Genomic DNA, 27,425 nt, shown 5'->3' on the forward strand with positions numbered 1-27,425 from the left:
AAGATTAATCAAGTGCAAGCCAGCTGATACTATAAAATGTGGTATATACTTGTGCAAGCCTCTGTACATCTGCTTTGTCTTGTATGTGTGCCACAAAGGAAACTGGCAATGTTCTGATGTAAATCCTGGCACTATCTTGACTTCCGTCCCCACAAAGGGTTGAGAGGTAATATGCATGTGAGTTCTAGTTAAGACTACCAACACACAAACACAAATATAACGGCTCTTAGACTGTCCAATGACTTGTAAAGCTTGAAGGAGCGCAGACGAGTGCTTTACTGTTGTGTGGTTTAGTTTGTGCAAATAACACTGTTTTGTGTTGCGCGCTTTCGATTTCCACTGCTACAGCATCATTATTCAACATCTCTGAGCTTTACTCAGCACGGTCATAACCGAAACCTCTTTTTCTCAGTCTTGCTGACACAACCGCTAGTTGCATAGCAGTTCATGTTTTGCTTTCTGATACCGTGTGCGAAGTTAAGCATGCTGTGTGAATTTACTGTAAAGAGGTGACACTGTCGTTGCTGGAAATCGACCTATTTAGGTCACTCCAGAGGTTAGAGTCATTCTTCACTTACTCCAGTCTCAACACACATTACTGTCATATGCCCAGATCCATGAGAAAGATTATTTTATATGCTGTCTGCTTTTTGGTTTCTTGTATACAAGAGCTAGATTAGTGTGCTTGTTTCCCCTGACTGAACAAATAAAAATAACTTTTTTTTTTTTTTTTCAAAACTAAAACATATTAAGCAATAAGAGATTAGACTATATTTATTTTTTATACTTTTATTAAATTTAAAATAGAAAACATTGAACAAAATGTACACCAAAGCACTTAAAAATCATAAAGCATACACAACATAAAAATAAATTAAAGGCTCTGAATTAGCAAATAGACTTAATAAATAAAATCTTTTGACTTTTTTTTAAACAGTTATTACAGTTCATTGCAAAAAGCAACTACGTAACAGAAAAGCTGTGGTCAATATGACTTAAACAGTATAGGCTTACATCTTCTAGGATGGTAAACACACCGGGAAAGTTTCTAGTGCTGTACAAAAAACAGCCAAGTAGAAAAAAAAAGGCAATTGATTTAGTGTGGTAGCACAACAGAAAAAGTTTTTAAAGTAGTAAAAAATAAATAGTTTGGATATCCAGTGTAAATATTATATTCCAGTCTTGTTTCCACACTATTCAAATAGTCCCTTTGGCTTAGCAAGTGTCCTTATTTCCATGTGCTCAGTGTTTACTTTTATGTGATGCCACATAATTTTCAATGTAGTTGAACAACATGTCCAGCTCTCCCATGGCTTTGTACAGGCCTTTTCCTCCCATCTAAACACAAAGCACAAATTAGACATCACCTCAATTTGTCATGCAATATCTATCATGGTCATGCACCATGATGCATCACTTTGTATGAACACTTACTCGACTATATGAGTTCTTGATGCTGGAGATTTCAAAAGGTTTCTGGCATTTGAAGTAGATCCTCTGTAACAAAACAACATCTGTGTTAACTAGATATTATTGGCAGTTTATTTATTCACATCTAACAGACTTTTTATTTGTAATATACCAATAATACAAAATATTATGAATATAATCTACTATATGCTTCTAATACCAAAAGTCAGATTAATAAGGGATTACAGGATTTGGTACCATAATATGAACCATATTAAATGAACTAAGAACAGATATATTAAATAATTACACCAAAGCCACTAACATACAGCAGGACTTTGATAGTATTATTAAGTATTATTTTAGATTTGTCAATTATTAATAAACATTAAAAAACATTTATTGTGATTTTTGGATTAAGTATGAATTCTAGGATTAGTTGACATTACACTAAAGTCACAATACTAAAAGTACTATATCATTTTTATAACTTGCTTATGAATAATCATTGCTTTATTATCCATTTTATAGTAAATAAAAGTTGTTGTTTTTTTTTTTGCATTAATCCCACAGTCACTGACGTACTGTATGAGTTCATTAGGATTAACCTGCAAGTGAACGACCTTACAGCGCATGCGCAAAGAAAAACGAACAAACAAACAAACAAACAAAAACAAACAGGTCTTAGTAACGTTCCCTGCGGCTTACAGAGGATTTCTGTATACTTGTAACGACTTCTACATGGAATACGGTAGCATCCAAGTAAACTATAGTTTGGTATTTTTACAATATTTTTCTTTTTTTTTTTTTTATTCTAAACAATTAAACAATTACATAAAGCCCACTGGTTTAACATGATCATTAATGCGGATATGTTTCTGTAGCTGACAAATCAAGCGGTCTTGACTGTCTTGAGACTTTTCTAGTGTTTAACATGATTATTACTATTATTATTATGATTATTTTACATTATTATGACGTCGTGCTCAGATGAAAGCTTTTGCGCTCGCGCGCGCTTAAACAAACACCAAAAAAAAAAAACAAACAAACAAAATCATTCGAGACACTCACACATTTAACCAGCTCCCTCTTAAGCTCTTGGAATAAGTTTCCGATGGTGTCGATGGGTGTTTTGAAGTTCTTTTTGTCCGCATGGCTGCTGATTGCACTGGGCAACACGGTCTCCAAGTAGAAATGCAGTATGTCGTTCATGACACTGCATCCGTAAAGGTTCTGCAAGCGAAACAACACGTTTTTAGTTTTCACCCTGCTCTGTTTTTGTGTCTTTCCCTGTCTTTGTCTGCACTTGTTGCGCGCCTGAGTTTCGATATGATGCATGTAGTATTTTTACGCATAGAATAAAAAAAATATCACTCTATTAACCAAGCATCAGTGCTGACTGTGTGGATGAGTGTCTGATACTCACATTAAAATGATTAAGGACTGTCCTGTTGAATAGTGCGGTGTCCAGGTCATCCTTGGATTCCTAAACAGACAGCAGAAGAACAATTTAATTCAGAAATCATTGCCATACTCTGGATCCACCTGATTGAAAGGCTCTTAAGATTGAAGCTGATTCATTAATCTCTCCTTGCCTACACTGATGGAGACTACATAAGGTAAGGTTTATACATTTTTTTCCTATTATACAATATATGCACTATTTTTGCATTGCTCCATGTATAGCACTTTGCTTTCTTGTCATTAGGCAACAAAAACTGTTAAAGGTTTGCTGAAAGCTACTCACGTAGTAGTCTCGGATGACGGCGTATGAAGAACGAAGTGCTTTCAATCTGACTGGAAATCCCTCAATGAAGGAGCAGCAACTGTTTTGGCAGACAGTCTTTTTGCATTGAGCAGCCCTGAGCAGCTGAGCTGTCAGCAAAGAAAGCAGGAGGAACCTACAGAAGAGCATTCTCAAAGATCTCGTCACACCGGTGTTAGCCCTTTCGTAAGCTTGTAGCTGAATCCTCGGGGGGAGGAGAAGTGAAGAATAGCTCAGATGTGCCCTGTTTTATAGGCCAAAATACTTCCCATTTGGAGGTGTGAGCAATTACTGGAACACTGATTGCTTATCCTTTATTTTTAGCTCATATCATTATTCACAGATGAGGCACATTGCATCACTGGAAATTCATTAATGAATTACAAACTCAGCTTGTTCTTTATTAACCTACAGAGAGGGTTCTAGATGTTGTGTCACATTAATTGATTTTTAGATATCCTTTTATTTTGTAGATGCTACCTTCACTTAATAATAATAACAATATTATTATTATTATTATTATTATTAATAATAATAATAATAGTAATAATAATAATAATTTAAAAGTCTATTTTGTCCTGCTTAATTGCTGACCTTACATTATGTTTATTATTCCTTGTTAAGAGTATAAAGCAGGTTATTAATTTATATAGTTAGAAATAAATAAATAATTGTATGGATAGAAACTTGTATGGGCTATGGCTAAGCAAATTTATGAAGCATTCTATATTATAATTTCTCTTTGTACCAGTTTGCAAAGCTGCCCTATTTCTCATGGGTGTGTACATTTTGAATGTGTTTATTTCACACATCTGACCAATTTGATTGATTCTTTTAAATGCAGACAGTTTACAGAAACATACTTTAGGGTGGAGTTTATATAAGTAAGCAGAATGAGTGTGAATGACTTGCAGTTCCATTATCTTGATAAATCATGCTAGCTAAATCTAGCAGCGCATGTGAGATGTGGTAACCCAACCCATGATGCATGCACCTCTTTCGCCGTCTCAGATATGCTGAGGTGAGCAATCGTCTTTACCTTGAAGACGTTGGTTTTGTTTACTGTAAGTCACTACTGAGTGTATGAGACCTCATGTGTGTATGAATGAAATTTTAAAGCCAGACTTTGATCCATTATATTTTTGTCTCTCTGGTTTATATCTCTGGAGGGGGCTTTAAAGATTGCATGTATTTCCCTACAACAGAAGGTTACCTGGTTATCAAGAGAAGGCTAAAAGCATTAACCACTCGAATAACATTTGAGGAACCATTTGATTTTGTAAAGAGTATCCAGTGTTTTAATACTTCAAATTTTAGTAATTTTCCCCTATTCACACTTGATATTAGAGATAGCCCTTTTGTCACCTTATAGCTCTCTTCCATATTGGTGTGCCACTTGGTGGGGCAAAAGTTTACACACCCATGATGCTTGTTGCAGCTTCCCAGGAACATCTGGGATTTCATTCCAGGTTCTATGTCTGAAGCTGGAGTCGTATGAGTGAAGTCTTGGAGTGACATTTTGTTTAACGTGACCAAAACTCAAATATTCCTTCCTTCCTTCCTTCCTTCCTTCCTCCCTCCCTCCCTCCCTTCCCTCCCCTCCCCTCCCCTCCCCTCCCCTCCCTCCCTCCCTCCCTCCCTCCTTCTCGGACAAGAATGTGGTAGAGGAATACACCCTAGATCATTCGTGTCCAATCTTATCTGGAAAGGGCCGGTGTGGGTGCAGGTTTTCATTCCAACCAAGAAGAAGCCACACCAGAGTCTACTAAAAGCCAAGAACAACTGATTAAACAGGTGGAATCAGGTGTGGCTTCTGCTTGGTTGGAATGAAAACCTGCACCCACACCGGCCTTTTGTGGATAAGACTGGACACCGCTGCCCTTGATGGTTTGCCAGATATAGGGGTGATTTAGTATAACCAGTCCAACAATCAGCATGTTTTTTGACAGGTGGGAGGAACCTGGAGAATGTGGAGGAAACCCCGACTTGGACGACATGCACAAAAATAGCACACAGACTCGAATCATGGATCCTGGAGATTTGGCTTGATTCCTATGAGAAAGTAAGTTTTAAAATACACATTCACGTTTGCCAGTTTGTTAAGTAGTGTATTTTAGAGGAGTGGTAGTTTATCATTCCCATCAAAGCTAATTTTAATCTCAGATATGTTTACAAGAATCATATCATTACTTAGGTTACCTGAAGTAATAATGAATAAGTCAGCTTTTATGTTCTTCTGATTGAACCGTAGACTTGACAGAATGCTTCAGTGTAGATTCTGTCAAGATGTTGGTGACAGATATTCCCGTTTACACATAGACACTCATCATTGAATAATTTTGTTGTGACGAACATTGTGGCTTTATAATTTATCACAGAGGAAAATAATAGTGTTTATACCAGTTAATGAACTGCATCAGCAAATTTACCTATGCATCACCTGGTGTTGTACACACACACACACACACACACCCACATTTTCACAGTGCAAATCGCTATTTTCCATATTCTATTCAATTAAAGCTGAAGATAATTTTCAGCTAAAAAAGGTGTCTAGATCTTTGATCATTGATGTCACTTTGGTCTGTGATGTCATTGTCTTTCAGTTACAACAATAATTAAGACCGGAAGTACTGTGAGTAGCAATGAGTTTCGAAAACAATGGAGATTTATCTTGTTTTTTTTTTTTTGTTTTTTTTTGCTGTGTTGTTTTTTTAATGCAAAATGTTTTTGAGGCATCCATGAATGTCGTAAAATGTATTTTCACGTGTTAATGAAAAGTGCTTTTTGTCAGTCTTTATAACATGCTTTCAGAACGTCCGCCGCTTTCTCTCTGAGATCACGTGTGATGTGTACGGCTTGTATCAGGTATATATGTTAATGTGTTAACATTTATGGTAGCTTTTTGACTCCATATTAGATTCAAAGCTACATATTTAAAAATGTAATGTCTCTTTCTAAAACAGGTGACGTTAGCTGGTAGCTTCTCAGAAGCCAATTAAATTACAGAGAATTTTACTGTATAAATTAGATTTCTTGAATGAACTTACAGTAACCTGGCTAATCATCAGGGATTGTCTCTCAAATTGTGCTTTGCACTTGATGATATTTCTTTTCTGCCACAGATTTTGCATAAAACTATCGATTATTACTGGCGCAGGTTCTTGAGTGGAGTCCCAAATTTCCTGTTAAGTGCAGCATGGTTTCTGTTAAGCAACAGTGAGTTTCGGCTTGGATGACCGTTTTAGATCAGATGTACCTAACTTGATCAACTCAGCATCCTGTGTTTAACTTTGTAATGTTGGAAAGTCATATACTTTTGTATCAGCTGTTGTATCAGATATTTTAATATGACCCTTTACTGCCTTCAGAGTTCAAAGTTCAGGTTTAAGTCAGGCGAATCAGAGTCAGGATTTGAAACAAGCATCTGATCAGTTGTGATGGGAAAGTGTGAAAAGTAACACACACACACACACACACACACACACACACACACCAACACACACACACATAAAAGCTGATAGGGAATCATTTAAACAAAGTACTGTTGTAGGAAATGGAGAATATCACTACAGGAAGTGATTGATCCATGAAATTGAAAGTATTATTTAAAAATCTATAAAAACGCTCCTTACTCTATTTGGTACAATAGCTGATATTTCTTTCCTTATTATGGTGTTTCTATAGCCTATAATACTGGGAACACTGGGGATAAACAGGGAATCCACCCTGTGTGATGCTTCAGCCCATCGCATGTCAAAGTTAAATACACTCATTTTCACAACGTACTCATTTGCTTACCATTAGTCTTGAGCTATTAGTCATGCCTCATGCTATTACTCGAACTTATGACTAACCGAATTCTAAATAACTATATGTATTTGTTTTACTTCAGTTTCTATGCAGTTGCTCTTGGGGTGCTGAACATTTGCTCGTGACCAGAGGTTCATACCCCAGGAGCATCAACCTTTCTTGAGCTATGAAGCAAGTCACTTTGGATGAACTGTTTGACAAATATGTGAATGAAAATACAGGCCTCATGATGCATAAAGGACCTCCCATGTTTTTCTTTAGCTCTCTGGCTGTGCAGTATTTATTGGTTCTGCTAAAGCCTTTTTAGAGGAAATAATCTTTTCAAACAGTAACTGATACCACGTTGCTCTCTGTGGTGTCTTTTAGTTTCACAACTCTTTTTCTCTCTCACTATTTCAACCCTTTCATTGCCAACACTTTTCGGGTGTTAAAGCCACTATCGCCAATGACGCAGATGAGAGCGCTCCCACAAACGGATGTTTCAGCTTACATACAGCGCTGAAGCACATGACCCGGACAGAGAAAGAAAGAAAAAAAAAAGGAAAAAAAAAAACATACGTTTTGCAATATGCAAACCGTGCATATATGTTTCTGTGATGTTTTTGCATGAATCTTGGTTTCCTGCCTGTAGAAGCCGGCGAACGGTTCGCCTCAAAGTTGTTGCATGTTTTGTGCCATGCGGGTTTTTTCAGAAGTCATGAGTTTAAACATGCAGTGTGCAATAAAAACTATGCACACCTTACAACATGTAAGATCTTCGTTTATGGATTTAATTTAAAACCCAACTGCTTAACCCTGTAAAACCAAAATATTGAAAAAAAATAAGAAATTTTTTTTTCAACCTCTCATATATTGTTTTAGGAGGCCTCTGATGTAGAAATGAAAGATTTTTCAAATTTTTTACATTTTAGTAAGTTTTTAGGGAAAAGTTGTTATATTGCAACGTTGGGCTCTGCTAGGAGCAGAATTTCTGTATTTGTACTCACTTTGTCTGAACAGATATACAGAGCATTTACATACACAGCCCCGTAACAGTATATATCATGAGTAATAATCACACAACAATCATATTTTTTACGAATACGTATTTATTAATATAAATATTGAAAACAAATGTATATTTGAAAAACTTTTTCTTCTGTCACTTTCAGTGTGGTTTGATGTCTGTGATTAATTGCAGTGATAGTCCACAAAACAGTTATTTTTTTCTAAAAGGCACGGGCGAACATTGCACTTGCTACACAGTGTGTTTGTGTATCCATTATTGCAGTGTCTGCAGCGTCCTCTCTTCGTCTTAACTGGGAAATGTGCAAACATGTCTTTGCGTACATCCAGTGGGGGGTGGTCCGATGACCTCTTGGCTGGGGGACTCGGATCTGTTGAGGATGGTCTCTTCTGAGGATCCAAAGGGCTCCTTGATGTCACGTTCTGCGTGACTGTTTTCCCTGAAGATGGTCGCCCTCTCTTGGGTGTTGTGTTGTGTGTGTTCACCAGGATGTGCCTGAAACTGTCTCCTGTTCACTCTCTCTTTCTTAGTCATCTTCAGAGCTTTACAGTCCCGCTTGTAGAGGAGCCAGGCGTTAATCACAGCAAGGATGATGGTGTGCCAGAAGATGTAAATGTACCAGCGGTGGGATTTCATGGGGAACTTGTACTTGGCAGCAAATGAGTCCAACAAATCCACACCTCCCATGTGTTTGTTGTAGGTACCAACAATGTAAGGCCTCTCAACATCAATGATGGATTTGGTGGCTTTGTCCCAGCGCTGAATGTTCTGCACAGGTTCTGGTTCAGCAAAGGATGACAAAAGGGTGACCGCTCTGTCGTCATACCATTTGGTAGTGCAAATGTTGTGGTTCCCCTCCACTCGGACATCAAAGCTTCTTCTCCCCTTTTTCTTCAAACTCTTCTCATCTTCAAGATTGCAATTGGGTAGACGTACCTGCCTCACTGTTCCCACATAATGGATTCCATGCTCAAGGAGCTTGTCTACCAATGGGACACTGGTGAAGTAGTTGTCTGCACAGATCTTGTAGTTTTGACCCTCTGGAAGTGTGGAGGCGAGCTTCATCACAACATCACCTGACAGTCCAAGTTCAGATTTGGCTTGTCGTATTCCATCTACACTCCCTTGGTACACATCGAAGCCACACAGCATGCCAGAGATTCCAGTTCTCACCCACAGTTCTCACCCCCATGGATGTGGCTTGCCACGCATATACTGCTTGATGTTACTGAATCTCCCCTTGAAAGGAATCATCATTTCATCCACTGAGTTGTGTTCTTCAGGTACCACCTGCAGGCATCTCTCCCTGAATGAATTGAGCCATGGTCTGAGTTTCCAGAGTTTGTCCTTCTTTTCCATCTCTGACACAGTTAAGTTGTTTGTAAAGTGTAATGAAGTCAACAGAGATTGGAATCTGTTGTGGGACATCACATCAGAAACGGGTGTATCGCGTGTCTGTCTCCCAATACATACGGACTCCAGACATTTGTATTAGGCCCATCTTCAGGTACATGCCAAGCATCTTCTCAATTTCCTTCTTATTGGTGTTTACAGTTTACAGTTTAAAGCTGTACTCATTTGTGTTTCTTGTCAAAGCCTCAATCATGTCTTTTGTCACAAACTTTTGAAAGTAATCCAGTGGGGTGAGGAGGGAGGTGGCATCATTTGTGATTTTCTGTAAAATGTATTCTTGTGTGTAATTATGGTCCAATCTATTTGACAGAAAAGCACATTTAGAAATTAGTTATAATGAATCATCTAACAGTTTAAATTTCAATTTGTGACCATGTGAGAAATGCAGTGTCCTTATGTAATGTGTAAGGTGCACAGGCTATTTGGCTACCACTCTGGCCCGGCGTTGTTCAGTTACAACATGGACTTAAGCTCTAAATCAAATTTGATTAATGGTTTCCAAAATAACTAAACATGTATGTGTTCTAGGGGGCACGGTGGCTTAGTGGTTAGCACGTTCGCCTCACACCTACAGGGTTGGGGGTTCGATTCCCGCCTCCGCCTTGTGTGTGTGGAGTTTGCATGTTCTCCCCGTGCCTCGGGGGTTTCCTCCTAGTGTTAATTTTGTCAGACAAGACGAAATATGTTTGTCAACAACCTTTTTTTCATGACTAAGACGAGACAATGACGAGACTGCACCACTGTCCAAAAACACTGACTAAGAGTAAATTAACATGCATTATTGTTGACGAAAAAAGACGAGACAAAAATGTTTTGTATAAAATAAAAACTAAGATAAAATCTCTCTTCATTTTCATCTACAATTGTCTCTGCTTTTTCATCAGCTGTTACGCCTTTAAAATATTCACAACGAGTTTGCGGCTTCGGGCTGTTTAGTGTGTGCGTAGAAACAATTCGTCCGAGTGCAAGTCCACCCCTGGTCTAGGCGGCTTTTTGTGTTAAATTATATTTCCTGTCGCTGCGCAGGCTCTTATATTGTACATGACAGCTTATGTCCTGATGACCGGTCTTTGCATTATGATTAAAAGCAGCATCAATAAAGTAAAAAATATGATGTGCAGTCAAGTTCGAGTGTATGCACTGTTTAAACGAGTGTTCTCAACTTTTCACTGATACTTTTGTGATTCGCGGAGTTTTGACAAGTTTTATAGCCTTGATATTGTTTCTTATTCAAAAGTGGTGACAGAAAAAATTCAGCACCCCCAACCTGAAATCTCTTCCCACACCCCTGTCACAATCACATCATAATCAAAATTAATAATTAGGCTTAAAAGCAAATGTATATGTAAGGGAATCAAGTTTAACAATTATATGTAATATTGCTCCAAATATCATCAATAATGGTGTGTGCAATACCATGTATATGTATAACTTGCATTAAGTCGGTAATTTTTATATATATATATATATATATATATATATATATATATATATATATATATATATATATATGTATGTGTGTGTGTGTGTGTGTGTGTATGTATGTATATATATATACACACACACACATATACATCTTAGGATTTTCATTAAGTTATTTATTTCCACTATAACACTTGTGTTCCTGATATTATTGCATTTAATGAGGCCTCGTTGTATTTATTCTTACAATAGATTCCAGATGTGGTCAAGCTACAATTTTTTGACTAAAACTAGACTAAAATGACGGGACTTTTAGTCGACTAAAACTTGACTAACAAAAAAAGATATGTGGGTGAATAAATATGACTAAAACTAACAAGGACATTTGGCACAAGACTAAGACTAAGACTAAATTAAAAATAGGTGTTGAAATTAACACTATTTCCTCTGGGTACTCCGGTTTTCTCCCCCAGTCCAAGGACATGCATGGTAGGTTGATTGGCATCTCTGGATAAATTGTCCATAGTGTGTGAGTGAATGAGAGTGTGTGTGTGCCCTGTGATGGGTTGGCACTCCGTCCAGGGTGTATCCTGCCTTGATGCCCGATGACGCCTGAGATAGGCACAGGCTCCCCGTGACCCGAGGTAGTTCGGATAAGCGGTAGAAAATGAGTGAGAGTGAGTGAGTGAGTGTATCTGTTCTAGACATTGTAATAAACACAGAAAAAAATATGTTTGGAATTTTACTTACTTGCATCTTGACAAATCCAGTGATGCAAAAAATAGAGAAGAGCTCAAGGCGAAGTTTGCAGGTAGAGTGAGCTCATGGGGCAGATTACCGGACCTACTGTATAAACACTTCTATCAAATAGCATTATGAGGACAAACAATAGAAACCATTATGTAAATGTGGTTTTGAGAAAAAAAAATTGTTAAAAGTGATGTTATTCTGCAACAGTGGGCTTAAGCTGACACTTGAACATAGGAATGGTTGTGGTTTGTAGAAAATCGTGACGTAACACTTTGAGGATCTCAACGGACCTCCTTTAGCAAATGGCGGATGTGTTACATGTTTCAAAACAAGGCGGTGGGGAATTCCGAGTGGACGAGCACTGAAGAGTGTGGCAACCTGGAGATGGACACTTGGGTGTAATGCACTTTAATACACTAGAGCAGGGTGACCCTGTACATTTTAGTACAAAAGTACAGTATCCGTTACTAGAGTGTGATATTAAGCAGCATCACATGCTTTCTTTTGTCCTTCCACTTGCAGTCATCAATTTTTTAGAGGAAGTCGTATAACTACTATAATATGCGTCATGAAAATTGTAAATGAATGGTTTTCCCAATTTCCTTTAGCTATGTCCTCAAGAAATTTTTTTTTTTTAGTAATTGAACTCGCTTCAACAATATGCAGACTAATAAATCTGTTTTTAATTTTTTGGGGTTTTTTTTTGCTTTGGCTATTCTTTGCGTTTTTCTTTCTCACATAATTAATACTGGACTAGTATCGTCACACATTTTATCTTTCGTTTTCTGCTCTTTAGTTTCCTCATTATGATGATTGTGTTAGCCACAAAATATTTGAATTATAGTCGACTCCATGACAGCGCATCAAATTTCCATTCGCCAAATGCAAATTCATTTTTGACAAAGTTACAGAGGTGATGGAGTGAATCATATAGTCTTTGCAAGGTCAGCAAGATTCATCAATTTTTTTTCTTTAGCTGCTTTTATCACTTGCGATTATTTTGTGCCTGTTCATCGGAATATATGGCTTGAAAGTGTGAAATGTGAAAGAATGACATTTAAGGTTTTTTTAAAGAAATGACTCAGAAACTCTTTCATTATTCAGGACTCTATTTTCACTGCAGTGGTTCCTATGGAACATTTTTTTTTCCCTGTTGAAAAAAATGTATAAGTATGTATAAGAATTTATTTGATTGTTCGTTAAGCATTTTCCTTTTTTTCGCAAAAAAAATCCTTAAATAAAATCTTTCTTTTTAGTGTTTATATCTTGGTTATGTTTACCTGACGGTATGAAAGTGAAATATAAGTACAAATGACAACAGAAGTGTTTATCGTTAAAAGATTGTGAGTTTCAGCGTAACCGAGAGAATCCACCCTAGAAAGCAAAATAATTGTCAATCAAAGCAAAACTAGTGATATCACTGATTCCTGTGAAAGAGGATAGAAAGCTCTTTTCTGTAAGTGTGTTCAACTAACCCTGTGATGTCGTGCCAATGGAAGAGATGCTCTCTTCATGGACGCTTGTGCTAGCCTTTACTTAGCGCCCCTGTCTGCTTACATACACATGTGCCCTTAGTATGGGGCCTAACGAGTGGACAAATTCAACCATTGTCAAAGCAAGAGCATTAAAAGAATAAAACAAACATCAAACATTCTAAAGTAAGAAAGATAGAAAGCAAGAAACTGCATACTCTTAACCCAAAAGTCTACTGTATGGCCAAAGGGATGTTGTAACCTGGTCATCATACTCCTATGTGCTTCTTCAAAACCACTTCAAAACCTCTTTGTGTGGAGGCTATAACATCCTCCAAACTCCTCCTAAGGCTTTTCATTAGATTCTGGAGCATATCTGTGTGGGGATTTGTGCCCTCTCTGGCGTAAGAGCATTAGTGAGCTTTCAGATGACAGTTGATGTTCAGTTCATCGGGGCTCGTTGCAGGTTACTTGAGTTGTTCCTTGACACACCGTGTCTACTGTATACAGTATGGAGCTCGCTTTGTGCACTGTTGTCACGCTGAAACAGGTTTACACCTGAGCTCTAGATAAGGGAAACTTCAATGTTAAATCATAGAAGGACCTTGTACACAGTCGGTAATCATATTATTTTTCTATAATAGCATGATCTATTCTAATTTATTCCTCAAATAAAAACTGTCACTGTCACTATATTGGAAACAGAAAATAGGGGTTTTCATACTGTGCTTAACTCTGTATTATTGCTTAAAACCCCTGAATGTTTAACACACTTGTAATTTAGTAATAAGTGGGATTAGTATTGCTTTTACAGTGTTATAGCAGTACCAAATGTGTACAGTGTGATACGATGCAGTGGCAGCTCAGGTGGTTAAAGCTCTGGCTTGTTGATTGGAAAGTCTGGCTTCAAGCCCCAGGGCTGCCATTGTTGGGCCCCTTATCAGGGCCCTTAACCCACTCTGCTCAAAGGGTTCTGTATCATAGCTGCAACTGGGCTCTAACCCTAACTTTTTTTGATGGGATATGTGAAGAAATGAATTCCCCTGTTCTATAATGTATGGCAATAATAAAGACTTTTTGTTATGGCTCGATGCTTAGCAACAGACACAAAATCATAAATTGAACAGAGCATGCCTCATAACACATATGTTGTGTAAACAGAAAGTTTTTTTATATAAATGGTTCATTTTTTCACTGATGCGAAAGCAATTGACAAGCCGTTATTTATCCAGTCGTGGTTGTTGGTGTTGAAACGTGAGATTATTATTATCCAGTGTTAATTCTTAGTTTCTCCTAATTCTCCATTTTTTAGAAATTTCCGTTCAAAATTAAAGAGAAGATCCTAATAAGCATAAAATAATCTCAGAAGGTCAAAAAGTGTTAGGAATAGTCAGGAGAACTTTTTACGAGAGAATGAAATGGCCAGAAGGTGAAGTGGGAAAAGAAATGTATTCATCCATTCCATCCATTTTCTACCTCTTATCCAGAACCGGGTCACGGGGGCAGCAGTCTAAGCAGGGACGCCCAGACTTCCCTCTCCCCAGACACTTCCTTCAGCTCTTCCGGGGGAATACTGAGGCGTTCCCAGGCCAGCCGAGAGACATAGTCCCTCCAGCATGTCCTAGGTCTTCCCCGGGGCCTCCTCCCGGTTGGACGCCCCAGTGAGGCGTCCAGGAGGCATCCGGAACAGATGCCCGAGCCACCATATTATATGCAATATTTAATAATAATAGTGAGTTAATAAAATGATATAGATAAGATCGTGTAGGGATTATTTTTGTGTCATAGAGATAACACATAAGAGTTATGCTGGAGATGTTTACATTAGATTTATTACATTTATAACATATAGATCTTCACGCATATCTATTATGAATAGGGTCACGAACGCAATCCCTTCAACATATAGACTCAAATATCTTAACATAGAGACAAAGTGAAGGCTTACAATAGAGCAATAGATAATATTATAAAGTGCTCCATTTTTTTTTATTAGATAACCAATCACAGTCTTCAAAAGAACGAAGCCCCGCCTCCTCTCTAAGATAAAAGTTTTTGTATTTTCTGTGCTTGTTCTGAGATCAATCCTGAATTACTCTTAAGCTTAATTAATTTATTAATTATATTATTTATCATTTTTAAGCTAAATTAGGAGCTCTCTGAGATCATTATGAATCTTCTTTATGAATAAAGGGTAAAGTGTGAGCAGAGTGAAACGTGTAATAATATAACTGAGGATTCCCTTTTTCTCTGAGTTTTATCAATGACCCAGAGCTAACTATTTCAAGTGTGAAAAGCTCTAACGAGTTGACTTCATAAGTCAGATAAATTCAGGTATGATTCTAAACTACCACGTGGACTTTTGAGTACAAGATTCATAGAGAGGCCTGTTTTTTTTCTTAACGATCTAGTTACTGAACAGTTGTGACTCTGTTCTGAATTGTCTTTCAAAGAACATTCAGTACTTTCACTTCAGGAAATGTTTTCACACCTTCAGCAAAATGAGTGAACATCCAGGCAATGGTGCATGTACCATTCAGAGATATCCTATGTGTGAGAACATACTAAAAATCTCCTCAGAAATTTCCAAGCTTTCAAAGCTGTCCTGTGTGTCATACCGCATGTTGCGAATACCACCATCTAATCTTTGTAATTGTAGATTACTACAATAGAGTTATTTGCATATTATCAGCTATTCAGTGGAGTTTTTAGAAAATTATTGGGGAAAAACCACACAACCCAGCACCTTACATATAGTTCTCCATTTTATAATTTTGCTTAACTACAACATAATACAAAACACTCGTAGCTCCGGCCCATCATCCAGTCAGCCTATCATGTGGCAGCATCGCAATGCAGAAATTCATGCAGACGTGCGTCGAGTTTCGTTTAATCAGACATCTTTATTGTGGAAAATGTGATCAAAGCGACTAACTGTTTCAAGGCAGTTGGTCTGAGTATTTCAGAAACTGCTGATCATGCTAATTTTTGCACTTTGCACAGAATGGAGAGAAAATGAAGTTTGTATGCTTTACATAGAATGGTGCAAAAAAACCCAAAAGGAACCGATCAGTCAGTGAGCGGCTGTTTTTGTGCATGGACAGACTAGTAAGCTGTCCAGTTTTGCTGAATTTGTGTCAGCGTTTAGCCTCAGATTACTGTGTTTGACTATCAGGAGTGGAACCTGGAGTAGTCTTTTGCTCTTGCAACCGATCTGCCTCAGTATTCGCCTATGTGCGCATTCTGAGATGTAGTTCTTCTTTCTCAATTACTGCAGAGAGTAGTTATTTTAGTTACTCTTGCCTTTCAGCTCAATGCACTCTGGCCCCAGGTGGCCCTCCAAGCCATGTCCGCCTGCAGAACTGCTGCTTCATGAAGTTTTACTTTTTTTTTTTTTTTTTAAACCATTCTGTGGAAATGCTGCTGTGTGAAAATCACGGGAGATCAGCATAAAAAAAAAAAAAAACCCTGTCTGGCTCTAAAAATAAACCATGCCACAATTAAACTTTTGGTTCCCCATACTGATGTTCGATGTGAATAGATCAACGAACAATAGTGAACAGAGAGTGCATTTGTTATTGCCTTGGTAACATTTTGTTTTACTGGCAATTTCAGTATTTTTAATTAAACCATGTAAATGTATTTAAATGCAATTAGCCCTCTTTTATGAGTACTTAAAAACTCCTTCTATGTATTTCCACCAGAGGCCAGTAGAGTCTCACTGGTTTCTGTGTCTCGGTTTGTGTCCCTTGCTCTGGCTGCTTGCCTTTTTCTTTTTCTTTCTCTTGCACTTCTCTCACTCTTGAAGCAGGATCTCTAGATTTAAAGTAATTATGTTTGGTGCACTAAGCTTACAGGTACGCTAAGAAATGGCATACACAAGGACTGAGGATGATAAACATTTATTTTCTTTTAAGTTACAATTGAACATGGTTTGAACATGATTTAAACAAACTGACCAAAATGGTCTACATTCTAGCACAACTCTTCCGAGTCATGCATGCAGATAAACATAAATTCAAAGGCCATAGGCGTTATTGTTTTCAGAAACAACGCTGTCACAATGACAGCATAAAGCAACCATTAAATATTTCATAGATTATACTTCCTTAGGATACGCCATCAAGAGGGTCTACTGATTACATCCAACATGGTGCAGTTTTTGACTGTAGGTAATAAAAATGCTCCCCAGTGAATCCCACTATGTGTTCCACCAAAAATGAATTCCATTCAAAAATTAAATTACAATTTCTACCAAAATGAAAATGACGAGATTAAAGTATATGATTAAAATAAAATTTCACGTAGCTCCTCTAAACAAATCAGCACCGCATCGTGAAATGGATGTCGTAAAGATCCTATTTTGAGTCATCATTATGATGTTGGTCTTTGTTGTGGAAGCTTTCGAGCCACACCAGAAGGTAATCCAGCTCTCCTATGGCCTTTACCGACGCAGCCGCCACCTCCAACTGTGTAAAAACATAAGAATAGTGAGGACAAAAACATCACCTGTTCTGCCAAGGTGTCTGCATTAGGATGAGATCTCTTAACAAATTAAGTACATTTAACTGTCCAAAGGAGCCACGAGGAAATGTTCGTTCTAAGAGCGAAGCTAAAACAAGGATTCAGAGACATGTGTTGTTTACCTTGTCATAGGATTCCTGAATGGCATCAAACTTCAGGTTGGCTTCCTGACTGCACTGGCAGAGCATCTGGGCATGCTGTTAGGAAGTAAGAGATTGCTATCAGCAAGCAGGACAAAGGGAATCTCCGCAACTGAGTCTCATCTGATTTACTGATATTATCTAAAGCATTACAAAGCTCTAATACTGGAGACTTCAAAAACACTCATCACATAAACTTTACTATATCATTAACATGTTTGCAGAGTCTCTATGTAGGTTGTTGCTATAGAAACCATAACATATTTAAACACGCACATTAATATAAACTTGATTTGAATAATAGTCTTTAATAAAACATCAATAAAATGAATTTTTAAGTGATCTACTTACACAAGCTTTCAAGTCCTTGGTCATGCTGAGAAAAGAGTTGGCCAGAACGCTGGTGGTTCTCTGGTGAAGCAACTGGCTGCTCGTGTAGCCGCTGAACACCTTCTCGATGTAGAAGCGTAGGAGTTGCTTCAGAAAGCAGCAGCTATCTGTAGCCTGAAAAAAGAAGCCCAGTCAGATCCACTCAGCCACACAAATTTGTTGATCGTATAATAGCAATGACATGAAGGTCGATTGTGTACTAACGACCAGAAGGTTTTATTGTTTAATCCTATGCTTGAAATAAGTGCAAATGAGCGACAGTTTATTTTTGGTAAAAGGTTAGCAAGTCTCACCTGCAAGCTCTTCATCGTTTCCACCTTCAGCAAGCGCACACCTTTGTGGTTGTCTTGTGCGACCTGTGGACCAAATCAATAAATAAATACACGACACCTAGCTCGTAAAGCTATACCACACAGGTATCTTGACAATACAAACTATGCTAAAAAACCCTTAAGACTTTTGAGGTCCAATTATCTAACCTAGTAGACAGTTTGATAGATAGAAGGCTAATGAAACTTAATAACATGGTAACGTGGTTTCAGACCTGCTGTAATTACTCCAGTTAATGTTGGTTATATAACATTATTGCTCTGTAATCATGAATATCATGCCCTGGTTTGTCACCAATGATTCATTAACCTAATTATTCTAAAGAAGCGCTCTTTTTCTAGGTTACAATGTTGCTCTTTGTAAAAAATGCCTCTAAGGAAAGAGAAAGGGCTCACCATATTGTGGCGGATCTGCTGGAAGTGGTGCCTGAGCTCGTGAGTGTGAACCGTCAGTGTACAGGAGCCCAGATTGAGCTTGCGTCCCATGGCTGAGCCCAAGATGCCAGCAAGCAGGGCGCAAATGACCAGGATGCACGTTAGGGAGGTTTTCATCTTTGGACTTTACAGCCTAACCTGGAAAATGATACAGGTATTATTTTTGTGCTCAGGATAATGTTTAAATCAAGTTCCCACAGCATGGGGGACGAAAAACAGTGGCATCACATTGTAAATAAAGAACGTGCAATTTTAGTATGTGGAGCATTGAACATGTTTTACTTAATATCATTATCATTGTTTCAACAAACTTAGAATCTCAGAAAGTTAATTGTATTAAAAGAAGAGTACCAGTTATTCTTACCTTGAGGTGTCTGATGAGTGTTTCTTCTTAAGATGTGGATGTGTGTGTGAGTGTGTGTCCATGCTGAGTCTTATATTAGGATGGAAGGGGAATTTCTTCAGGTGTTCCTCAGCTTTGCTCATCTTTACTTACTGTAAGAGGAAGTGGACTGCAATCTCAGACTAATGGTGCACTGTAGTACACCCATAACAAATTTTTAAAATATTTATGCAATTAATTTGATATTTGACACCTGCTGTTATGTGTGAAAGTGACGTCTGATGTACGGTTACTGTTTATCCTGCAGAAATTCACCGTCAGCATACAGCAACCCAAAATGAACTTATATATATATATATATATATATATATATATATATATATATATATATATATATATATATATATATATATATATACGTATTATATATATATATATATATATATATATATATATATATATATATATATATATATATATATACGTATAATATAAAAATATAAATAATCATATAAATACATAAAGAATTGCATCTATTTCTAATGTGGAAAATTAAAACAGACTCATTGTTTTGCAGTCAGAGCAGAGGTGTGGTAATGTACGGAAGTGCTTCCACATTATTGCACTTTATTGTATTATGACTTCATACATTCATTCCCTATTCATGCTTGTCAAAAGACTGAAGTTTTTTCCCCCTAAACTGGTTTGCTCACCTGTTTGTCAGTATTTCTCCTAATACAAACCCATAGCCTCTGTATAATTTCTGTTTCCTGCAATTATCATTTCCTCTTACATAACCGTCCCAACACCCAGTCATGTTAAAGGATATGTGCACATTTTAAATGTCTGTTTAGACATTTATTTATTTATCAACACTATACTGTTACTATAGATGCATCACCGATACACTTCTCAATCTTAAACATGCAGCAAGAACTGAAAGATGTTTTCTTGCTCTATATTTCAGTGCAGCGTAATACAGTATATATTAATAGAGAAATATTTCCTTCTTATGATCAACTGTCTGCTGTGAAAGTACACGCTGATATGGCCTCAAAGCTTTTCCAAGTGACGACATTGTAATTAATTTTCCTCATCCAACCTGTCTGCTTAATGCTGGTAATGAGGCGTGGTGAGCACTTGGCAGGAAGGCAAACATCTTTTACTATTACAGCGGATAGGCATGTACATGTTTTAATTTCAGTTTAACTACAAATATACAGTCTTAAAATTTTTACATAGTTTGATGTGTTAATGATTTATAAAAGTGACATGACATACGGCTAAGTACGGTGACCCATACTCAGAATACGTTCTCTGCATTTAACCCATACAGAGTGCACACACACAGCAGTGAACACACACACACCGTGAACACACACCCGGAGCAGTGGGCAGCCATTTATGCTGCGGTGCCCGGGGAGCAGTTGGGGGGGATCGGTGCCTTGCTCAAGGGCACCTCAGTTGTGGCCGGCCCGAGACTCGAACCCACAACCGAGTCAGACTCTCTAACCATTAGGCCACGACATGTGTGCAGTAGTTAAGGACCATGACATACACAATGCCATTTGCAAAACTGCTTAAGATAAAATATCTAATTAGATTCTAAACAAATTAAAAAAAAAACAGTTTTAGTGATGATTCTCAATTTAGGTCCAGTTTGTGTTTAATGAATCTCTTTCGCACACTTTTCTCCAGCGTGACATTATTTTGCTTCGATAAATGTCTCCATCCAGATTTTTTTTTTCCTCTTTAAAATGAAGCAAATTGTTGAAATGATGTAATAATTCTAATGTAGAAATATACCTCATTTGTATGTTATATTTATTAAAGTTATTAATAAATAGAAATCCCACAGAAATCCCAAATAACCTAGATATTTATTTATAATGGATATTTTTATTTTATTTTTATTTGTGGTATATTGAGTTTACTGAGTCGTGTGAACTGTTGGCTCTTGGGACACAACATAAACTTACCCTTGGGGATAAATCTACATTCTACCATCTACGTACAGTATTAAGCTTGATGACGACATTTCCTTTGCTAATTTGGCTCTAAGCATGTTTGGAAATCTTTGTAAAATACAGGAAGTTGGAGCAGGCCAATAATGTGACTTCATGTCCTATGCACTTTAAACACAAACAAACACACACAAAATGTGGGCGGTAACTGTATATATTAGCACGTGTTTGTGACATTCTCTCATTCTGATTCTCATCATTGTTAAAAGTGTTAGCCACTAGATGATATCATCTGTACTCACGTAAGGAAAGGTTTCTACATAAAGCTACAGATTGTCTTCAATATGAAATCACCTTTATGTAGATATTACATTATCTCTCTTTTCTGTAATATGAATTAATATAAACACTTTTCTATGAAGAAATAAGGAGTCTAGTAATCATTCACTAATGTATTTAGAATGACATACATTTGAACCATAAACTCATTCACAGGTTGGTAATTTTATGTTCCTCATGATTCAAAATAAACCGGTAAAAAGTCCAGACTAGTTAACAGGTTATGTGCATGTGATATCGCTTGGGCTTCCTTTTGCATCCTAATGTCCTTTTTTACACCTTTTACATATTCAGGACCTGCCATTCCTTTTATCAACACACATGAATGAAGATGTTAAGTGAGAAACCCATAGTTAAGCGCAGGTTTTATTTATGCTCAAAAGATACAAAAAGGCAAGTGACAAAAAGGAATTATTTATTATTATTATTATTATTATTATTATTATTATCTTAAAAACACAGGCACATTAAGGACAGTTTAAGCTACATGGTAGTCACGTTGTTCCCAGTTCTTTTAAAGTGACTATTTTCCTTTTATTAGTCCTCATACACTCATTGGCAAGTGTAATAGGAACACCTGGACCCCTGATGATTTATGTAATCGTCTAGTCAGCTAATCATCGGGAGAATGACTCAGGCTGGTTTGAGCAGACAGTAACTGTCATAAACGATGTTTATAACCATGGTGAACGAAAAAGCACCTCAGAATAAATTAAATGTATTTGGGCTACAGAACAGCAGTCTGGTTTCACTCCTGTCACTCGAAGGAACAGAAAAAAAACTTGAGTTTGTAGCCTCGCTTTCATGTTTTTGGCTCACGGGAATGGAATCTGTTTTGGTCTTCTGCTTGTGTAGCCATCTCAAAGTTCTAACTGTGTAGACTGAGATGCTTTTCTGCGCAGCACAGTTGTTTATTTGGGTCGGGCTCTAACCATACTTCTCTGATGTCTCTGATCTCCTTCGACTTTATAAATGCAGTTCTACCCACAGAACTGTCCCTCAATGGAAATTTTTTATATCGTTCTGTACAAACTTTAGAGATATGAGATTTCCAGGAGTTTAGGATTTACTGGAATTCTCAAACCGACTAAACTTGCCGCAGTAAAAGTCTCTATGATCACATTTTCCCTATTCTGGTTGTGATTCTCTTTGATGAACATTAACAGAAGCTTGATTTGTATCTTGTGCTTGTTGTGGATAACTGCATGAGTAAGCAGATGTACAGGTGTCCCTAAGTGGCCTGTGAGTGTATAAGCAGCCTTTTTGACTGCAATTTTGCTTTTTCAATACATTACTTATAACACTACACTTCAGTTAATGCACCATCATTTCCTTGATATTTAATTATAGTTAATACTGTTGCATCACAAGGACATAAAATCAAATGTGTATCTTTAATGCAGTCATGCTCAAAGCAGTTGTTCCTAAATGAAGTTTAATAAATATGCTTTCAGAAGCTCAGACAAACATTCCTCAAGCTACCAAGCAACTGTATATTGCTGTTTCATAGTGTTTGCCATAGTACTGTTAATTCAATCAGTACTGTCAAGTGGACAGGAGCACTGTGCATTCGAGAAGATTGCAGACATCCTCTATATCATTAACGAGTGGAGATGTCTAAAGCACATGATGACGTCCATTGGGATGGGCGGGGTCAAGTGGTTACCGTCCAGCCGCAGGTACCTCAGCTTGGGCACGCTGTCTGGATCATGTACATCCTCGCTAGGTGTAAAGGGACAGATCTCTGTTCCATTGATACCTAGAAGAGGAAGGCAACAGTTTTTTATTAATAGTTACATTAAAGTTTGTTTCACAGGTCTAAACAAAACGGAAATAGCACGATAATTGAAGGTTGGTACATTGATATTAATAACAAGAATCAAGGAAGTGTGAAGGAAACATACTCTCAATATTATTGTTGTTAAGGTGTAGATGCTCTAGGTGCGCGTTGAACTGCGGGACGGTAGACAGGTTGTTGTGTGACAAGTGCAAATCCAGCAGTGTGCTAATATTGAATACCTTTTTTGGGAGGCCCTTGTCAGTCAAATGGTTGTAGTTAAGTCTAACAAAAGCTAGGCTTGTGAAGTCCTTAAAATAGTTCTGGGGAATTTCTTCAATGTTGTTCCTGTCTAAGAACAACTGGGCAATGCTGTTGGGTATATTTGCAGGCATCTTCCTTAAGATATTGTGAGCCAGATTAAGCTGTATCAGATTCTTAAGATCTTTAAAGAGATTCTTGGCCAGGTTGCTGTCGCTGATCCTGTTATGGTGTAAGTCCAGGAGAGCAAGGTGTTCCATCTTGTTGAAAGCACCAGGGGCGATCTTTGAGATCTGATTACGACCGAGACGGAGTTGCTCCAAACCAGCAGGCAGATTGCTTGGGACTTCCTTTAAAAGGTTCATCTGTGCATATAAATGCAGGAGGTTTGGAAGCTTCTCAAACACCTGTTTCTCTATAGACCGAATGCGGTTATTTCCTAGGTTTATCCACTTGAGCTCTGTTGCATTGTTAAAGGAGGCTGCAGTCACTGAATCAATGTAGTTGTTCTGTAGATAGAGATAGTGAGTGCGAGGTGGGATGACCGGGACCTTGCGGAGGTTGCGGTTCTCACAGTACAAGGCATTTGGGTAGGAAGGGTGGCACAGGCATTCCCTTGGGCAGTCTTCGAATGAAGAAGGTGGACCAAAGATAACAGGAGGAAAGTCAGTGGGCTCCTTGGGTTCTAGTTCTTTCTTGGGAGGCTTCTTAGTGGTGGGAGGTTTTGGTCGAGGTCGGGGTCTAGACTGCTGTCCCCAAACATCTACGGTAAGGAGAAGAAGAAGAAGAGAGCAGTATCCTAGCTCAGCCTTCATCGTTCTAGGGTAAAAGAGATTGCACACTATCAGTATTATTACCTAGCAATTAATAATAATAACTAGCAATTTAATCTTTGGTATTTGATCATATCTCAAATATTTACCAGACAAAGCCAGGCAATTCATTATTACACTCTCTAGGCTATGGTTATATCATTGATATTGTTATATCATAATTTCTAATATCATTCTTAGTGACATAACAAAACCCAGCTAAATGTACATGCCAGACCAAAGAGACAAGTTGAAATGTTCTCTTGATGCTGTTAAGTACTTAAAGCATTGCAGACATGCATCACCGCACTCGTGACTTTTACACACACTTAAATAAACAACCTTGCACTAGATTTTCCAGGTTGCTAGCTCCTGTCTATGGGTGCATAGTTTCAAATAAAGACCCACTTGTTCAAGGCATGACTAGATTCAGAGAGAGGCTGAGGACTTTGAGATGCTGCAGGAAACCTGCGACCAGCCAGTCATAAAATTGCTATGAGTGTCTGCTTCTGCGTTCACCACACATCTGATACACAGACTGCTGAAGGGAGCACAACTTCAAAGGTTGATGCCTCCTGTGTGCAACATGTGGAAATGAGTTACTCCTGTATCGTTGGAGATGCGTATAATCGTGCCAAGAAGTGAGCTATACATCATCGTTTACCGTTTGATATACTGATATTCTTTGGGTTTTTGTGTATTCCATTTAGTTAATATTAGTTCTCAGGCCGTAATTGATTAGTCAGCCTGTATTTTTCATAGGTGAGACATTTAATAAAGCAAAATATGGAGGGCATTTTTATTGAGGCGCTTTGCCTTGCTCTGGATGTTAACTATCTACAATGTGCTTCTGTAATTCATCCCAACTGCAGCATAACAGCGTGTAGTAAAGATAAATACTAATACGATATTGTACTTCATGTCATTTTCCCTTCTGTCCATCATGTCTCTCATTAATAGTTTAATTTTAACCAGGAGAATAACCACAATGAGCAATCGTAACACAACAATCCATATGTAATGGTTTTTACAAAATATATGTAATGTTCATCCTTGTTTATTTAATTTGTTTCAGATGTAGTTAAGCTCATTACATCTGTTTTCAGTATTAACGGACATTTGGCAAACACATACACACAAGTTCCAAGTTATAATGTAATATTTCTTGATAATATTTCACCAGAGAGTGGATTTAGGACAAAGAGACATTGTATTGAATGTTAAAGTGCCAAAGTCAAGTCATGCTGTTTGGGGAAAGATGGAAATTTTGATCTAACCACAGAAATCCGACATCATTGGTCTCGAATTTCAGCTTAACCTCTGTTCAGATTTATTGTTCATATATTTATGAATTATTAACAGGAAAGCCAAGCCTAGCTAAGCATGAGAGTCCTGATCCTGAGTCCTGAGCCTGAGTCCTGATCACGAAAGTGTTGGATTGCAGCCATATGGCTGAGTGACAGCTGTCTAATCAGGGACAGCAAAAAATAGGGGAGGCGTCTGGGTAGCAAGGAATACTGGGAAAATGTGGGTTTGTTTTTTAGGACAGCTGCATGCTTGCTTTGGGTGGGACCCAAATGAAAAATAGCTGTCATGCAAGGTGGTGAAGTACTGTACTAATCTCCAAATAAAGGTCTCAAAGCTGTCTTGATTGAGATATTTCACAGTGTACTGGTCATGGCTGAGAAGGATTTTTGAAGATATCTGTAATTAGCTTAAGTAAACATGTATTTTTCTACACACAATAAAAATGCTTAAACACAGTGAATACATCTGAATGCGTGTTTAATTCCCACCATTGTTTGTGCTTACGCAATTGCCCTTACTTCAGACGTCTACAATAATATTGTTGTCAGAAATTAGAGGCTTACAAGAGATGAGAGACTTCACAGATTTTGATCTCCAGACTGGACAATTCCAAGGTCATTACGGGCTTTCATGCCCTATCTTATAAACCAAATCACTGCCAGGAGAGTTTCTTTGCTTAGGAAAGTTACATAAGTAAGAAAAACCATCTGTAAATGAGCAGGAAGGTTTTCATTGGTCTCATTCTAGGTCAAATTATTCATAACACATGTGACAGTGGAATGTGTGCTCCTGCTCATCATTGTTATATTGAATGTTGGGTCTCTTTATAGAGATTTTTCCATAGATCAAGGACCGAATCTTGGTAAGGAAAGTTTGACAGGTGAAAATAAGATCTACAGATGAGAAACAGCTTCAGCAGCTTCTGTTATGTATGACTGCAATGTGTCTGAAATTAAATTAAATGATAAATAGTTTCTGCTGTCCAGTCTTCTGACTTGCCCAAAAAAGGATATGAATGCATTGAAAACTGTGATGCGGTGAACAAAGAATGAAGAATGAAGCTTGGCAACATCTGCTTAATCGATGTAAGGAAGATTTGAGAAGATCTGTTTGCTAATCTATTTATTTACTTTAATTTTTGTAGAAGTTTTTTGTAAAATTTAAGTAATTTTAATTCCAGTTACAGTAGAGCTTGCATTTGAAAAGTGCAGAAAGTGTTGGGTGTAGACACTCCCTTGTGCTAGGGAGATTGGGACTTTGTTGTTTTCCTGAACCTCCATGAATGCATGAATAAACAGCACCCAAGTAAGGCATCAACACAGCAATACATGCACTTCTATTAATAAATTGGCATTACATGACACAGTACTGATTTACTGAACATGCAAAATGAAAAATCATAGAAGAGAAGACAAGTTGGAGGGTTTCTATAGAAACAGGGCAGCACTGTGCATGGCATCAAGTGCTAAGTGCCAACCTTTTCCCACACAGCAAGTTTCCCTGATGTTTTACCCTTCACTAACAGTTTCCAAAGAAAACAAAATATATATTAATCTTACCTGTTGTTGGTACTACACAGTCCTCCTTAGAACTTCTTTCTTACTCTCCCTTCTTCCTTGTTCTACCAAACTTTGCTCTCCTTCGTTAAGCAGGCTGCCTATTAGGTCTCTGCTGCCTTGCTTTTCTGACTGAAGGTCAGCTGCCTCTCTCTCTTTCTCTCTCTCCCTCTCTCTCTCTTTCTCTCTCTCTCTC

The 27,425-nt window shown here is 37.7% G+C and overlaps 3 protein-coding genes and 1 long non-coding RNA gene across 4 annotated transcripts; 1 reads left to right on the top strand and 3 right to left on the bottom strand.

Moving 5' to 3' along the window:
- Positions 1 to 883: 883 nt before the first annotated feature.
- On the bottom strand, positions 884 to 3,404 carry il10 (interleukin 10). Its single transcript, XM_060858590.1, has 5 exons — positions 3,158 to 3,404; positions 2,837 to 2,896; positions 2,482 to 2,643; positions 1,435 to 1,497; positions 884 to 1,338 (listed from the first exon to the last, which is right to left on the bottom strand). The coding sequence occupies exons 1-5, from the start codon at positions 3,323 to 3,325 to the stop codon at positions 1,243 to 1,245; spliced, it is 549 nt and encodes a 182-aa protein (XP_060714573.1). The 5' UTR covers positions 3,326 to 3,404; the 3' UTR covers positions 884 to 1,242.
- Positions 2,466 to 14,599, top strand: LOC132838321 (uncharacterized). The gene is made up of 4 exons (XR_009647618.1): positions 2,466 to 3,029; positions 3,119 to 3,453; positions 5,125 to 5,237; positions 14,539 to 14,599. It is a non-coding gene; the product is annotated as an uncharacterized LOC132838321 (long non-coding RNA).
- A 2,810-nt stretch (positions 14,600 to 17,409) lies between these two features.
- il19l (interleukin 19 like) lies at positions 17,410 to 19,245 on the bottom strand. The gene is made up of 6 exons (XM_060858402.1): positions 19,234 to 19,245; positions 18,831 to 19,007; positions 18,399 to 18,461; positions 18,067 to 18,219; positions 17,698 to 17,772; positions 17,410 to 17,520 (listed from the first exon to the last, which is right to left on the bottom strand). The coding sequence occupies exons 2-6, from the start codon at positions 18,984 to 18,986 to the stop codon at positions 17,410 to 17,412; spliced, it is 558 nt and encodes a 185-aa protein (XP_060714385.1). The 5' UTR covers positions 18,987 to 19,007; positions 19,234 to 19,245.
- Positions 19,246 to 21,612: 2,367 nt separating this feature from the next.
- On the bottom strand, positions 21,613 to 27,425 carry prelp (proline/arginine-rich end leucine-rich repeat protein). The gene is made up of 3 exons (XM_060858392.1): positions 27,233 to 27,425; positions 23,420 to 24,372; positions 21,613 to 23,274 (listed from the first exon to the last, which is right to left on the bottom strand). The coding sequence occupies exons 2-3, from the start codon at positions 24,366 to 24,368 to the stop codon at positions 23,108 to 23,110; spliced, it is 1,116 nt and encodes a 371-aa protein (XP_060714375.1). The 5' UTR covers positions 24,369 to 24,372; positions 27,233 to 27,425; the 3' UTR covers positions 21,613 to 23,107.

This window comes from Tachysurus vachellii, chromosome 22 (assembly GCF_030014155.1).
Source record: "Tachysurus vachellii isolate PV-2020 chromosome 22, HZAU_Pvac_v1, whole genome shotgun sequence".
Taxonomy (NCBI): Eukaryota; Metazoa; Chordata; class Actinopteri; order Siluriformes; family Bagridae; genus Tachysurus; species Tachysurus vachellii.